The 16,019-nt window shown below is 36.4% G+C and overlaps 3 protein-coding genes across 3 annotated transcripts; 1 reads left to right on the forward strand and 2 right to left on the reverse strand.

Annotated features, from left to right (window-relative positions):
* The first annotated feature begins 611 nt into the window (after window positions 1-611).
* On the forward strand, window positions 612-7,469 carry LOC114536297 (uroporphyrinogen decarboxylase-like). Its single transcript, XM_028557632.1, has 11 exons — window positions 612-848; window positions 4,708-4,793; window positions 4,991-5,053; window positions 5,151-5,186; window positions 5,312-5,356; window positions 5,632-5,748; window positions 5,889-6,050; window positions 6,391-6,519; window positions 6,606-6,706; window positions 6,831-6,894; window positions 7,240-7,469. Exons 1-11 carry the CDS (start codon window positions 722-724, stop codon window positions 7,420-7,422), a joined length of 1,113 nt encoding a protein of 370 aa, XP_028413433.1. The 5' UTR covers window positions 612-721; the 3' UTR covers window positions 7,423-7,469.
* LOC114536298 (histone H2A) lies at window positions 7,386-8,227 on the reverse strand. The gene has a single exon (XM_028557633.1). The coding sequence runs from the start codon at window positions 8,149-8,151 to the stop codon at window positions 7,777-7,779; it is 375 nt and encodes a 124-aa protein (XP_028413434.1). The 5' UTR covers window positions 8,152-8,227; the 3' UTR covers window positions 7,386-7,776.
* A 1,561-nt stretch (window positions 8,228-9,788) lies between these two features.
* On the reverse strand, window positions 9,789-14,960 carry LOC114536336 (lactoperoxidase-like). The gene is made up of 7 exons (XM_028557696.1): window positions 14,735-14,960; window positions 13,863-14,310; window positions 13,433-13,659; window positions 11,812-12,924; window positions 11,063-11,239; window positions 10,689-10,862; window positions 9,789-9,983 (listed from the first exon to the last, which is right to left on the reverse strand). Exons 1-7 carry the CDS (start codon window positions 14,880-14,882, stop codon window positions 9,973-9,975), a joined length of 2,298 nt encoding a protein of 765 aa, XP_028413497.1. The 5' UTR covers window positions 14,883-14,960; the 3' UTR covers window positions 9,789-9,972.
* Window positions 14,961-16,019: the final 1,059 nt, after the last annotated feature.

Below are 16,019 nucleotides of genomic sequence, written 5' to 3' on the forward strand. Positions count from 1 at the left end.
CTTAGATTAAATGATTAATGTAGAATTCCTTATTATAGATTTTTAATTTCATAGAAGAGTTGTTGTCAGTTGTGGCACGAAAACTTGTCGAAAGTAAAGTTGGTAGGGGAACCTGAAAAAGTGTTTTAGCAACCATGGTCACCACTCTAATAAAAATTTGAAGTAGCCCGATTTGCAGATCCACACAGGAGAACGTATTTTCAGCCAGTTTCAAGAACACGCGCAATAATAACCTAGTTTTATTAAAATAATTATGGCGATAGTTAACCAAATGGTTAATGTATGATATTGCTATATGGTAGCAATAGCCACAGGGCTTTCTCTGCCTTCCCTTCCCCCATAGCAGGCGGGCAATGGGGACAGCCCTGGACGCCGCGCCCCAGGGATTCCTCCGTGGCTCCGGCAGCCTTGACGGTTGCTTGACTGTTCTGCTTGTATTTTTCTAAAAAGCTAATTCCGGAAGCTCGCTTAAGGGGAATGTTGCACCGTAATTCGCAATTCTCCATAAATTATTTACTTGTAAATTTAGCCCTTTATTTCATGATTGTCTGTTCGCGGGCTTTCCACCGGGTCACCCTTAAATTCAGGCTCGAGTTCTTTGAAGACTTTGATCTTTAATTTCCATGATTGATGATTCAGTTCATGAGGGGAATTACTTCATTAATTCAAAGATTTTAACATTTCATTCGTTTGTACGAAACCTGTAAATCGTTTTACAGCAATGAATGAAGATATACAAAAAGATTTCCCTCCAATGAAAAATGATTTAATACTTCGCACAGCCAGAGGAGAGAAAGTTGAACGTGTCCCAGTATGGATTATGAGACAGGCCGGACGTTATCTACCTGGTAAGAAATTGAAATTTACACAATTGTTTTATTGACTTATTTTAGATATATTCACAGCAGATAATACTCTTTTTCCGCACTGTGTTTCGCAGCACAACTTGTGGTGAAATGTGGGAAAATTGTTTTAACATATTATATAATTTTTTGTACCTGAGTGAAAAGGTTCAACAATAGAGGATCTAAAATCTATTAAAATGTCATGTACCGGGTATTGTTTGCTAAATATCTCTCAAGTAATGCACTAGTTGGTTGTTGTTCAATCGTTTTGAGCAGGATTCCAAGACTTGCGAAGTGTTCAAATCCTTTGCTGTATTGCCTGTGGGGTTTTTCTTTTTTTGGGGGGGGGGGTCCTTTTGAATAGTGCCATATATAGCACAGAATAAAAAACTCTCAGAAAGTCATTGTTATTCTTTTCTGAGTAGTATTGATTTGTTATTGATTTGTCACACAGACTCACTTGAATCACTACTATGCTAAAAATAATAGAGATTACTTTAATTGCCAAAAAAAGGGTAAACAAAAAAGTATATGGTGTTATATAAATATAAGGTAGATTAAAACAATATTTTTTTGTTATACACAGACTTTTTAAAATATAAACTATTTACAGAGACTAGGCAACTAATTACAAATTGTTTATACTTAATATAAGATAATTTCATTGAAATATTGCAAAGTATAATAGAAACTATTTGGTGGTACAGTATTGTGGGTAATATAATGATTCATAAATACCAATTTTCTTTTCGATATCTCCATAAATTATATTGAGACTGAAACTGTATTACGTACAGTAGGACATACTTACAAAACACGGTATCTGTACATGTTTTTGCTAAACAGTGTTCTGCCTAGAAGGTTGAAGGTCCCTTGTATTCATTTGTCTAACTTTTCAACAATTGCCTCACAGTTTAACAGATTTTTGAGGGCACTTCATCGAACATATAATTCATATTATGATTTGATTCTGAAGATACATTTTATTTATTTATTTAAAAGGATCAGTGCAATCTTTGATGTGGTAGCTTTTTGATTGAGCAAAGCTTCTAAAAACACTGAGTAAAACTCCTGTAAAGTAACATATTGACATCACTCCTCCTAAAGTTACAGCAGATAAGTGAAGTTTCCAATGATCATACCATACTTCAATCAGTTTAGTTTTATGAAAGTGAATGTGTATCAATATTGATGCAAAGTTTGCAGTGAAACTTATCCCAATGCCAACAAATACTCTTTTCATGAAAATTTCTTCCAAAATCTCTTGTGTTTTAACATGGTAATTGCCAGTTAAATACAGTACCAAGTAAGCTTGGCCTAGTATTATTGCAATACTTTGGTAAAGCATGATCTGAATTTCTTTGTCAACCTTCAAACGACAATGTTCTCTTGATTCTTCCAGTTCCTCAATTGTAGGACATGTTGTGCATTTATGTTCAAAACATTTCCAAATCCTAGCGACAATTTTTTGTCTAAATTTTGCTGTTGCTGTTTGGAAAACCTGTAACACACCGCGGAATACAGAAAGTCCAATAAAAATCCTCAGATCTTCTACTCCGGCCTGCATTATACAGTATAACCATATGCTGACACCATTAACAAAATACACCAAGACGAAAATGCGACCTGCATCAGTAAATGGTAAACTTTTTAGGGCCAAATTTTCTGATATTACAACTGGTAGAATAATTAATGTTGGTGTAATCATTGCAATCAATGCCTGTGATATATCACTGTTTGCACTACAGAACCATGGAACAAACACATATCTATACATCATTGCTATTAGGGACCCCAGGAAGAACTGTGTTGAGGCAATGGCAAAAACGTCTCGTTTTTTCAACCGTCTGGTATTAGAAGAATATCTTTGACATACTTTTTTCGACACTAGATAACTAGAGTATATTACTCCAAAGAGAAAAACTGCATTGCCTGGATACCTATATTTCATTTGTGTGAAGTCCACATTCGCTAGGAACAAAGTTGTTTTGAATATTGCAACTATAAAACCAAGAAGAAAACCAAGAAATAATGTGGCTAAAAGGAATGATCTGAATCTCTTCCAACTAAACAGCAAGACTAACATTAGTTGAAACCAGAAATTTAAGGCAATAGCTTCAATATCGTGCCCAATAATTACATATTTCATAACTTCTTCAGGAAGTGATTTGTTGTCCAGCACGCGTTGGTAACAGATACTCGAGGTATTTACATCTGCAATTAATACCAAAACCATTACTAGGCTGATAGGAATTACAGCAACAGTGATTGTTAAACTCATACACAAACTAGATTTTCCCGAACTGAACAATGTTTTGGGTTGTTCGTCCAGGGCGCTGATAGGAATCGTTCCATAATCACTATCAACTTTCGTATTGCCAAGTATTTCATCCTTGGTTTCTCCTGGTTGTTCATGGTTTTCACCCGTGTTGACTGGATGTTGATTTTCAACACTTATCAATACTTCAGAGCTTTCCGCGTTATCAAGAACATCTTCATCATCGGACAGGTTGGTTGAATGTCTGACCAAACGTGAAGCTAACTGCCGAAACGGTTCAGAAGAGAAAATAATTGCAACCACCATTACAATCTTGTCCACGAGTTCTTCAATCATATCATAAATTAGTTTCGCGCCTCACTTGTGTTAGTTATGGAGAGTATGCGAAAGCGATATTGATACAAGAATTTGGTATCGTATAAATATGCGAACCACAGTAGAAAGGAAACAGCTAACAATTACATGGAAATATTGATTTCCTTAATTTCACATTTCATATTTTACTTCAATTACATGACTTTTTATCTGCTTTATTAAATCATGCGAGTGATGCACCATCAATGATGTTCAACGGTGTGAATAATGTGATAAATGACGAGCTGTTATCTGTCATATTTCAGCCAATAACGGAATCAGGTCAATAAGGTCATTTGATGATTTACAAGATTACAGGTCTCATGACTAATGTCCGGTGTCAAAAAAATTTAAAAATGAATTTCATTTCTATGAAACCTAGAGATTTAAGATCTTTATAAATATACTCCCAGTTCACAACGCAGACTTTTTGACTATTAATAGCATGCGAGTGATGTTTTGGAAATTTTCAGATTTGGGACTAGTTTATTCTCGAGTATTATATAGCAGTCTTTGATTCTACGGACAACATCTCACGAAATTGCTTTCTGTCAATTTTGAGAGATTCGAACTATTCATATTTCTTACTTTTTAAAATGAGACTTTTACAACTGCATATTTTAGTACAACTAATAAAATAATTCCTCCGTCAATCAAATAGTTATCATATTTATACATGGTTTGGCAATTTAAGATGTTTTAATTCAAGGTAAACTGAGGAAAAACCTTTTACGATTAAATATATCACGAATTTGTTTGGGACTTTAGATGATTTCGCAGCTAAATTTTTAATAAATTCAAAACTTTACAAGTGAGGTGCAAGGGAGCAAAGACGAAAGTGCAAAAAAGACGTCAAGTGTTTTCCCAATCCTCAAGCTCTTTACCCTAAAAGGACCTCACTTTTGGTCTATTATTCCGGAAAAGGAAGTGCTTAACCTCATGGGGGGCCGCTTATGCCTCGTTTTCTTTTAGTCGTAAGTGTCGTGAACATATCAAGGTACATCAGTTGGCAGATGTAATAGAATATTTCTATGGTCAACAATGACCCATTTGTATACAGAAATAAAGACTTACAACCGGACTGTTTCTTCTCATCCGTGAAAATGAATTGATCACGATAATTACGACTAAACGAGACACCGCCGGGGTTGAGGAATCATATAGAGCAACGTCATGACAGTAAAAACACACTATGCATGAGAACCGTAAGAACCTTTGCTTTTTTCTTAGAGTTCCTCAAGTTTAAAGAAGAACACGGCAATAACTTCTTTCATATTGTTCAAACACCAAAGCTTGCCTGTGAAATCACACTTCAGGTAATAACTTTTCAAGAGAAGATCAGTGGGATCATAAATGTTAGGTTTAGGGACAGATCATTTTCGTATTTTCTCCTAACAATCTTCATAAAGAGGAGCTGGTTTAGAGCGTTTCATTCTTCCGCGGCTCTGATGTGATATCTTCACCATTTGTGTGAAGTGAAAAATAACTAATCAAGTATTGTTGTATTTTCCAGCCTATAAGACGGTTTGAATTGGATGCTGCTATTATATTTTCGGATATTTTAGTAATTCCCCAGGTATAACTAACTTCAATGAACTCTAATTATATTTTTTTTATCGTACAATTTCCTGATTCAAAGTTCAAAGTATTCATAGTGAATGTTACATTTTCAGGCACTTGGAATGACATGTGAAATGGTGAAGGGTAAAGTAAGTTATAACGAGATTCAGATTTGACTACCATGCAGTAAATAGTTCCTTTAATCAATAAAACAGTAAGTTCACAACATTACACATAGATACCATTGTTATTATTATCTTTCTTGCGTATATAGGGACCTCATTTCCCAGAGCCTTTGAGAGAACCTGACGATCTCAAGGTGAGATGTTATTTTCGTCACTTCGGTTGCAAAAAAGGAAATATTGCATGCGTTGCATAGGATCGCCCGTCTTGTGTATTTTCTTGATGTTTTGAAGAAGTGCCAGATATAGTGAGTGAATTTATGAAATTATTCAATTATAGGCTATTGCCAATTGGAATTGAAAAATGCGCCAGAATAGATTAAAATAAATTTTGATATAATCATAAATTTTTTAATAGTGTGGTGAGATTCTTTGTTTGTCTTATCAGATACTTTTTATCTTTTTATTGAAGAAACTAAAGAAGGAAGTAGTAATTGAAGAGACATTAAGTTATGTCATGGACGCAATTACATTGACAAGGCATAATCTAGAAGGGAAAGTACCTTTGATTGGATTTTCGGGAGCACCAGTAAGTTTTTGTGTGATGAAATGGAAAGTTACGTTGGAAGATTTGCCCTAACAGAGCCGTATTTGGATGAAAATGAAAGCGATAAAATTTCTTTTATTACATGTTGCTGTTTTCTTATCTTTTTTATGAATATTGTGCAGTGGACATTAATGGCTTACATGATCGAAGGTGGCGGTAGTAAGACAATGTCAATTGCTAAGAAATGGTTATATAAACACAGTGAAGCTACATCATTGTTACTACAGAAACTGACAGATGTCATTGTTGATTATCTTGTTGCCCAAGTGCGGGCTGGCGCACAGGTTTGTTGCACGAGTGAAGGTCCTGGCACTAGAAATACAGTTTCACTATATAATTATAATTATAATTACTTATCTTGATTCTTGGGCTCAGGGCCTTTTTTCGTAAAATATATACATTACGTAATTATCGCAAGAGACAAAAGATAATACACTATGAGGATGGCTTGCAACGGACTATCTTGTGTTGAAGTCAAGTAGTTTAAGATGTGGAAATATTTTAAAAGACTTCTGCTGTGGGGCAATATCTATTGAAGTGTTATCTCCATGGAAGATGAATGCAGCCACTAGATTTTACATAACCCAAGTCAAAAACGGTATAAAAGATTTCCTTTTTTTCTAGATGCTTCAAGTATTCGAATCACACGCAGGATGCCTCAGTCCTTACTTGTTTAAACTTTATGCTTTTCCCCATCTTGAAGAAATTGCTGCTAAAGTAAAAGAGCGTCTTGGAAAAGATGCTGTGCCTATGGTATGTTGAATATTTCAAGGGAGCTTGTTGTGTTCAAGCAGAGCGCTGATTCAATGAATTCCATATCTATAATTTTATATTGACAGGTTGTGTTTGCAAAAGGGGCAAGTTATGCCATTAGAGAACTTTCACAAAGTAGTTATGACGTAATTGGATTAGATTGGACCGTTCCTGTGGAGAATGCAAGGTGAATGTCTTTTTTAGCTATAGTGTGCAAGGTATATGTGATTTGAGAGAAAACCCTGCGTGTATAATTGACATCACAGCAGAATTAGTTAAGACGTCGAAGGTATTTGTTGTATGTTTTCTAGGTTACAGGCACCAAACTGTGTTCTGCAAGGCAATCTTGACCCTTGTGGGTTATATGCCAACAAGGTACGTTGCATGCATGCTACATTTTATAACGAGATCAAGGGCGAAGCCACTGAGCACCTGCATGTGATGAAATGTTGGGCCAACTCGAGAAAATACATAAAAATTGAGTAAGCAGTCCCATATATGCATGTGTATTCCGTTGGCCTCTTTAAGGCAAATTCCTCACCACGCCCTCCAACAGGGATTGATCGATCGTGCAACTGTTTGATATATGCAGTAATTTAAATAAGAAGTTATCAGGTTTATTATTTACGAAGGTCCAAGGGAAAGTTAGGCTCTTGGAGTTGCTTGCCAGAGTTGAAGGCGTCTTTGGGAACTCTGATCGCCTTCAATATTTCATTACAGGATGACTTGATTAGAGCAACAAAAAGCATGGTTCGTTCATTTGGTACGAATAAATACATCGCAAACCTTGGTCATGGGATATATCCGGATATGGAACCGGAGAAAGTAAAAATATTTATTGATACAGTTCATTCCTATTCAGAAACACTAAAAAACAACAGACATGATAAAAATGATGTATGAATAATCTGTTTGCATATTAAATTCTTCTACACCTTAGTCTTAGAACAAATTAGTATAGAATCAGCGTTTCAGAATCGTTCAATTGGTTTATGCCGAAGTCAACCTAACATCGGGAATAACCTCAAACGCACTTTTGGGTCAACCGACACAGGCAGAAATTAGTGTCTATGAAGTTTGAAAAACCAATACATTATCGAACGACATAATCGTTTCGTAGGCAGCCGGCAGGAACAATATAGGCTCATGGCGGGTAAAAGTTAAGACTACTTTGCACGAGATATCGTTAATTTCTTTTGTAAATTTGGTGGCTCTTATAAGAGCCGTTTTTTTTTTTTAAGTTGAGCTTGAACAACTTTACGCTTTCTTCTCGGTCTTCTTTGGTAAGAGGACAGCTTGAATGTTTGGCAACACACCGCCTTGTGCGATTGTAACACCAGACAACAATTTGTTCAATTCTTCGTCATTTCGTACGGCCAGTTGCAAATGTCTTGGGATGATTCTGCTTTTCTTGTTGTCACGAGCAGCGTTTCCTGCCAACTCGAGGATTTCAGCAGACAGATACTCGAGAACGGCAGCCAAGTAAACTGGTGCACCAGCGCCAACTCGCTCAGCATAGTTGCCTTTTCTCAACAAACGATGAATACGACCGACGGGGAATTGAAGTCCTGCTCTCGAGGAACGGGTCTTAGATTTGGTTCCCTTAGCTTTACCTTTACCACGTCCAGACATTTTGTGTTTTGCGGATTACTTCGACTTGTAGATTTGAGAGAGGAGATTTTGTGAATGAAGTGAGAAGTTATTCTTGTGTTATTTATGCTCAAGAGAGGATCATTCTGTGCATATGTAACATGATATTATAATCATTATACGCTGTCTTCTTAGACGTCCGCACTGTTTTACAACCAATCAGTTCAACAAATTGCTTATCCTCATTACCATTTTTTTTGCCCACCCACAGTTTTACAAATTAACCAATCGATGCTTTTCACGTGACGTCAGAGCGACCAAATTGGCCATAAAATTTATGGATTCCAATTTCCCAATATCGCACCCTGACGGCCTTGATCGAAAAATATTTATCAAATATTTACGATCGAAATAACACAGCCAAGAAAAATTAATATTTTTTATATTTTCCGAGTTTAAACCTGCCGGTAAACGCGATAATTTTAGTCGCACTCGCTTTAATTACAGCCGAACAAGGCAGCAGCCAAGTCTTCGCCTGTCTGGATATAACACTGTCTGACGTTTGTTTCGCTAACCAGATGCAGGAGAAACAAAGATCAAATGTAAAACAGGTATTACTAAGTGTAAATCGTGAGCTAGACAAATCTCGTTGCCTAACGTCTGGAGTGAAAAGCAGTGGGTGACTGGCCCACAGGGATACCGGCGGGGAATATCGCGTTGCGTCCCCATATTTATGTTCCTTGGCGCCCATTACCAGTGGTTATTGCTAATTGCTCATGTTTCAGTTGCAAATGCCAAATGGTACCGCACTAACCCCAGCTCAACCTCGGGTTTGACCCCAGTCCGCGACTGCGCGCCCTGGTGAAAAGTCGTGTCTGCTGGTTTCCATTAAATCGTGATTGTCGTGAACATTCCTCTGACTCTGTGTGTAGTCAACAATGACAGTTTTGAACCCAGAAATAAAGACAAATTTTACATCCGAAGACGGGACTATTTCTTATTGGTGAAAATGACTTGTTCACGACGATCACAAAAACTAAGCTTAATCAGTAACTCAAGTTTCTCGACATTTCAACAAAGTCACACAGTTTACTCTTTTTTCATCTGTTAAATCGTCGCGGAGAGATTTTCCTGGCTTATTTAGGTGGGTGAATACATGAATGGCCAAAATTTGTCAGCTTCGGATTAAGTTTCAGTTTACTTAATTTAGAAGCTAAAGTCGGTCCCCTTGTCTTTGATTTGTATATATTAGCCACCAATTTTAGCCATGCCTTTTCATAGATTAAGTATTGTGCTTGTTGTACAAGATGCAATTTTCCTTGTTTCCTTGTGACGTGCATTGCCGTCCTACTTATGAAAGATGTTTGTTTCCTACTTATGAAAGATGAAAAAGACAACATCCGTGGATTGTAATGCTGATAAAAACCAACGTTTTTTAGTTGCTGGACGATCTCAGTGTCTGGAAATTTTTGCCAGATGATTGTGCCAATTTTAAAGATTGTTGGCTGCATTTCTAGTGGTTGCCTAAAGCATATTTATTGGATATTGCAATGCCAGGGCAATCTGAAAACTGATGGTTAAAACATGTTTCCCCCCATTTTGGTGGTGTCATTGACACATGGTCATGGGACTAAAAATTGGCGAGTGTCTTTGGGGCTATACAAGTATAGACAATAGTCCATATATAACAGATGTTTCCATATATATATTAGACATCTGTTTAACAAAACAGTACAAATAATTATATTGTATAAGGATCATAATCATTAGTTCTATTCTTTCTAACAATTCATCTTTCTTCTGTTTTATAATTTTTCTTCCCGGAACAAATTCTTCATGTTTTAGTATCAAAGTATACGAATATCAACCAGTGGCTGCAAAATAGAGTAAAAATAAGAAATCGTGAACAAAGAAATGGTGATAAAAAATGCATTAACAGGATAAATAGTTTTAACTGAAAAGTGGTTTAATTGGTCTTTCTCATGATGACGTTTTTTTGGGGTACTTTTTTGGAGTATTTACTCAAATAGGCTTTTTTTAGAATCAACAGACCATTTGAAGAATAAACCAGCCTAAAAATAAGGATTGTTGCTGTTATGACTCGAGGTCTTACGCTCTTGGTTTTGAAAAAAAATACCCCAAAAATAGCGGCATATTCGTCATGGGCTAATTGCAGTTGTTAACACGTCTGTATGTACAGATTGAATTCCGAGGGTCAAACTGCGCGGTGACTAAATCCTCGACTTAATAATTGTATTCTGAAGGTCCGTTTAATTAAACAAAGCTAATATGGTTCCAACTATATATTCCTCATTGCAATTACTGCGTCTGTTAAATCTCTGGTAGCATTTAACTATTTGTTTAACACCAATGGTGCTTCTGTTTAGGTGGAAAACAGAACCGCGATTAGAAATGAATATTCGCATGCAGTTTGCATTCTAAGTGAAGAAGCCTAAACTAACGTCAAACATAGCAATAAAATAAAACGCATGATAATCGTTTAAGATTTGATATTCTACACCACACTGCAGTATATATTCGAGCTATAATTTTTATAAAGTTGCCGAAGTAAGGATTACCTTGACAATATCCCCAATTATTGCCACTAACATATGTGCTCGAAGTTGCACACCATTTTCTGTTTGCATAAATGTCACTTTGTTTACATGAAGTATACTTCTTGTTCTTATAAGTAAACGGAAAAACACAACAACGACCATCAAAGATAAAGGTTTTCGTAGCACAGGGCTTCACTACAAAAGATTAGTCGTGAGTCGCTTAAAAATGAATATTCGCCGTTTGCATTCTAAGTGAAGAAGCCTAAACTAATGTCAAACATAGCAATAAAATAAAACGCATGATCATCGTTTAAGATTTAATATTATACACCACAATGTCACTGCAGTATATATTCGAGCTATAATTTTTATAAAGTTGCTGAAGTAAGGATTACCTTGACAATATCCCCAATTATTGCCACTAACATATGTGCTCGAAGTTGCACACCATTTACTGTATGCATAAACGTCACTTTGTTTACATGATGTATACTTCTTGTTCTTATAAGTAAATGGAAAAACACAACAACGACCATCAGAGGTTTTCGTAGCACAGGACGTCACAGTCTTCCCTACAAAAGATTAGTCGTGAGTTGCTTATTATGATACGGTTATTAGACTGCAGGATTACAGAACAGCACCACCACCACCAACAAAAAGGCCACAACAACAACATCACCACCAACAACAACCACAACATCACCAACAACCGAACATCACCACCACAACAACATATCACTACCAACAACAACATCACTAACAACAACAACCACAACGATATCACCGCCACCAAAACCAACAACATCGACAAAATCACCACCCCCAACAATAACATCACCACCAACAACAACCACAACAACATCAACATGCACCACCACCAACAAGATAACATCACCATGCACCACCACCAACAACATCACCATGCACCACCACCAACAACATCAACATGCACCACCACCAACAACATCAACATGCACCACCACCAACAACATCAACATGCACCACCACCAACAAGATAACATCACCATGCACCACCACCAACAACATCACCACCACCACCAACAACAGCAACAACAACCACAACAACATCACTAATGGTGACAACAACAATCACGATATGGTTAAGTGATAATCATAAACCAACCTTTCCACGCGCTGAGGTCAATACCAGGTATTTGGCTACATTCTTTTCGTTGTGAACCAGCCATAAAAGCATTTGGTTGCACGGAGACGATGTTTTTCAAATTATCGCACATAATCTTTGACAGACTCGCTTTTCTTATTTCTTGCAACTGTTGGTTTGAAAACACATTGTTCATGTAAAAAAACCTGTCCCCATCTCTTACCCTTCTCATTTGTTCGCGAATAATACATGCAAACGTTTCTCCGACAGTTCCACCAGAAATAGGAGCTTCTGCTAGACCCGCTACCCATAAATCAGCAAGATCTGGATCGTCCTTATACAACTGCGATAAAAGCTTTCTGTTACGGGGGTTACGGATTTCATTTGCTGTGTCTTGAAACGAATTTGCATTCTTCAAAGAACATCTACCTCTGAATGCGTTGTAACCTGGCAAGCCGTGATCTCTGCCACGCTGGATATTCAATGCAGCAAGATTCAAACCAGGCGAATTTGGACGTTCAAACAAATGGTTTAATATTCCATTGGCAATCTTACGGTCGACAATTTGTGACTCGTTTCCAAGTAGGCCAAGTAGTAATTGATCGATGTCGTTTTTTCTTATAAACGTATTGTTGAAAAACATCTCACGTAAAAGAATAGGTTTACCCGTCGGATTAAAACCTTTATCTAATCTATCAAATGTTGGTCTTATTAAGCTGTGTCCAAATCTAAATGCAGCTGTAGCAAAAGAATTTAAAATTCCCGGGTTAACGCTGGGATCATATTGGTTATATGTTGGAAGACTGTCGCCAATAATAATAGGTAAAAAATCTTCGTAGGTAATTTTTTGCAACACAGCACCGACTATTTTTCTTGTTTCATTGTAGATTTTATCTCCATTCCAGCTGGGGTTAAGTCTTCCTAATTCCTCAGCAATTCGGTTGTGTTCTCGCAGAAATAGTGTGTGCATGCAAGCGAGGGCCATCTGTTCACTAGTACGACCATCACCAGCAAGAAAACATCCGCCTAACAGCCGACACAAATCAGATGGGAACGTGAGCCTGCAATCATTGTCAGGCAAAAAATCACCAAAATTCTGAACACGAGTTCCTGTTCTGAGCAATCCTTTACCATCTTGAAGAGATACAAAAATGCATACATATCACTGCATGGAAATATTCTAGTGTTTTTATGACATTTCATATCTGAATGGTAGGAATGGACCAAATCTAGTTCATTGAAAAATTAACCTTTTCAAATAGTGGTCTTCAAAACTGCATGTACTGATAAGAATAACTGAATAATTTCTACAATACAGTTATGTCAGAGACAGGAGCTAGGAGGCTAATCTCCTGAGTTTGATTGACTGAATAGTTAATAACTGGGGCGTGCCCTGAGCGGGAGGTTTACAGGGCTCCTGAAATACTACATACAAATACTACTACCCTGAAAAAACTGTTAAAAAAAACCTGAAAGTATATAATCCTCGTTTCAAAAAGGTCAAAATAATCATTTCTGGTGTTTTTTAAGCTCGGGAATGCAAGATATCACATTCAACATCGATAAAAATCTCCTAAATTACAAAAATTTACGGGGTTTCTGGGGGAGCAAACGTGCTTAATTCCTAGCTACTAATACTGACTTTTCAAATCTCTCAAGCTTTTCGCAAGCTTTTCATCGGAGCCATAAATCTGTGAACCATCCACAAATGCTGTATTCACGTTGATTTGTTGTCGTTTGGTTATTCTACCATTCCCATCAATGGGACAAACAGTCGCCGAACGTGAAAAATGTATACACCTGTAACAGGGTTCCAGTGGTAGAATTGTGTAACATGGCTCAACAAAATCGCCTTTTGATCCATCACACCTACAAAATACGTTTGAAGTGATAACATACAGTTGGTTTAGTTTAAAAAAAAATGTAAGATTTACGTGTTGGTATATATATATATATATATATATATATATATATATATATATATATATATATATATATATATATATATATATAATTATATTATTCGATTTCGGTTCCTGCCTGTCATATCACAAAAGATACGACGTATATACCTTGTGTTCATGCATCTGTCAGAATTCTCAATTTCTGGTGACAGATCTAGATCGTGGTCTAAAAATTGTCCATATTGCATGAACATATGAGAGAACTGAGTGTTTAGCTCCTGATATTTCTCCTGATTTACAATGAAATCACGAACTACTTTGAATGTTGCTGGAATATCTGGGACATTAACTTGGCCTGGTAATCCGATAGGATCATTCAGTCCATCGAGATCGAAATATTGTGCTGGCAAGAAGCGAGTAAGTGCAGTCGAGGCGGAACCAAACAATGGATTGTTGAGGTTATTGCACTTGCCATCGATCGTTCTATACACAGAATTTCTGTCGCAATTATTAGCTTTTGGAGTATAACATTCTGTTTTACTCGCCAAGGAATTCAAACTAGCACTTGTAAATAACGTATTGAGGGACAGATGAGATATCACTTTTCCATCCACGCCTATAAGAAAAAAAGGGAAACATGAGCATAGTTTTTTGTTTCTAGGTTTTGGTATAACTGCTACCAAAAATATAGTTTTTTTCATTTCCTTGCATGTGTTAGTAGTTATGAATCAGTGCAGTAATATCTACATACTTAAACACTCATATTTTCCAGTTTATTCGATGCAATAAAGCCATGAAATAAATCTCTTCCACCCTCGTATATATATATATACATGTGGCAGAATTTCATTTCTCCTCATTTTAAATTATACTATGGTCTGTAGCCAAAATAGCTGACATCTGACATGTGTTTATAATATATTGTAGCGAAATCGTAGCGAATCGTCAAGTGATATGACCTCAACTAGTGCGCCAGTGATTTTGTGTCTTTTATTTGCCTTTTACCGACAGTCGATCGGAAGAATAATAAATATAAATACCTGGAATTGTGACAAACTTTGCTACAAGCTCATCGATTACTTGTGTTAAGGCCTCCCTGACCATAGCAGATGCCATATTTGTTCTATATGCTGTTGGATTGTCACATTCTCTGGTCATTCGCATAATCCTGTGTAATGTGTTTGCCATACTTTTTTTTGTGCCTAATATTCGGTCTTGTTTTACCATACTTCTTACTTTCTGCTCGTTGTAGCTATTAAGTATCGTATTCGCCGGACCAAAGTTGGGTGGGAAGACAAATAAATTTACCAAAACATCATGTTGTTGTTTAGGACATGCAATGATTCTTATTTTAATGGTGAGCTTTCGAATACCGTTGGACTGTTTCCGAATATAACAAGGATTTTTTCTCAGACTTAAAACTCCTGTTTTCAAGCCAACAGATATAAAAGACTGAGACGTAAGACATTGGAAAGTAGTTTGACAGTTTGATTCCGGAGAATCTATCTTTCCAAATGCGACAAGGGATATTCCTTCTGAAACTAAGAACGAATATCTCTTCGTTTTTCTCCCTAAAATAAAGGAGATGAATAAATACGACGAACAAGAATATAGCTAGAAATTATCTACTAGTTGCTCTATTAATAGATTCGTCTACCAGTTTGTAATGTTAAAATTTTATAAGTCGTAACTCCTTTGTGAACAAAAACTGGTTCACTTCATGCAGTTATTTCTGGATATGAATTATTATGAGGTATAATTATGGAAGAGGGGTAATCAACCCTGGGGTTTGAATGGGGTTTTGGCTCATTAATCTCTGTGTTGAGGTAACTAAAAAAAAGTGATAGCTAAAGCTACAAACAAAGAGATTTCTGAAAAAATGAAAGGACCATAAGCTGGTGAAGCTGTCTAAGAAGTAAACCAACGTCAATTTGAAGTCCAATGTTTTAATACAAATAGAGTTTCATGCAAACTCTTTTGTCCCTGTTATGTGCAGGTTGTTTCAATAATTCTTACATAAAAATATTGTAGGCTTTAGTATTATATAAATAATATAATTGATGTAAATTATAATTAAGTTATTTTAAACAAAATTGTAAAATTACTCTGGCTGCAAAGTTGCTGATTTCTATTAAATCGATAAAAAATGAATCAATATTTTTAAGCTAAGGTTAAAGAGCCGCTTGCGAGGATCTAAGCAAGTCAGATTAAAAAATCACTCGCAAACTATGCAATGTGCAACTAGGCAAAAACTAGAGAACCAAAACTAAATCACATCAAACATCATATCAACATGCATAACAAGGACAACTTTATGTCCCAGGG

This window comes from Dendronephthya gigantea, unplaced genomic scaffold (genome assembly GCF_004324835.1).
Source record: "Dendronephthya gigantea isolate DGI-Jeju-01 unplaced genomic scaffold, DenGig_1.0 000133F, whole genome shotgun sequence".
Classification (NCBI taxonomy): Eukaryota; Metazoa; Cnidaria; class Anthozoa; order Malacalcyonacea; family Nephtheidae; genus Dendronephthya; species Dendronephthya gigantea.

Bases quoted from the DNA above. Each gene is read 5' to 3' on its own strand.
- LOC114536297 (XM_028557632.1), top strand. From the start codon at position 722: ATGAATGAAGATATACAAAAAGATTTCCCTCCAATGAAAAATGATTTA. The intron at 5,357-5,631 runs GTGAGATGTTAT...TTTTTATTGAAG, and splicing joins GAGAACCTGACGATCTCAAG to AAACTAAAGAAGGAAGTAGT. The intron at 6,895-7,239 runs GTACGTTGCATG...ATTTCATTACAG, and splicing joins GTGGGTTATATGCCAACAAG to GATGACTTGATTAGAGCAAC.
- LOC114536298 (XM_028557633.1), bottom strand. From the start codon at position 8,151: ATGTCTGGACGTGGTAAAGGTAAAGCTAAGGGAACCAAATCTAAGACC.
- LOC114536336 (XM_028557696.1), bottom strand. From the start codon at position 14,882: ATGGCAAACACATTACACAGGATTATGCGAATGACCAGAGAATGTGAC. The intron at 14,311-14,734 runs GTATTTATATTT...TTTTTCTTATAG, and splicing joins AAAGTTTGTCACAATTCCAG to GCGTGGATGGAAAAGTGATA. The intron at 10,863-11,062 runs GTAATCCTTACT...AATCTTTTGTAG, and splicing joins TAATTGGGGATATTGTCAAG to TGAAGCCCTGTGCTACGAAA.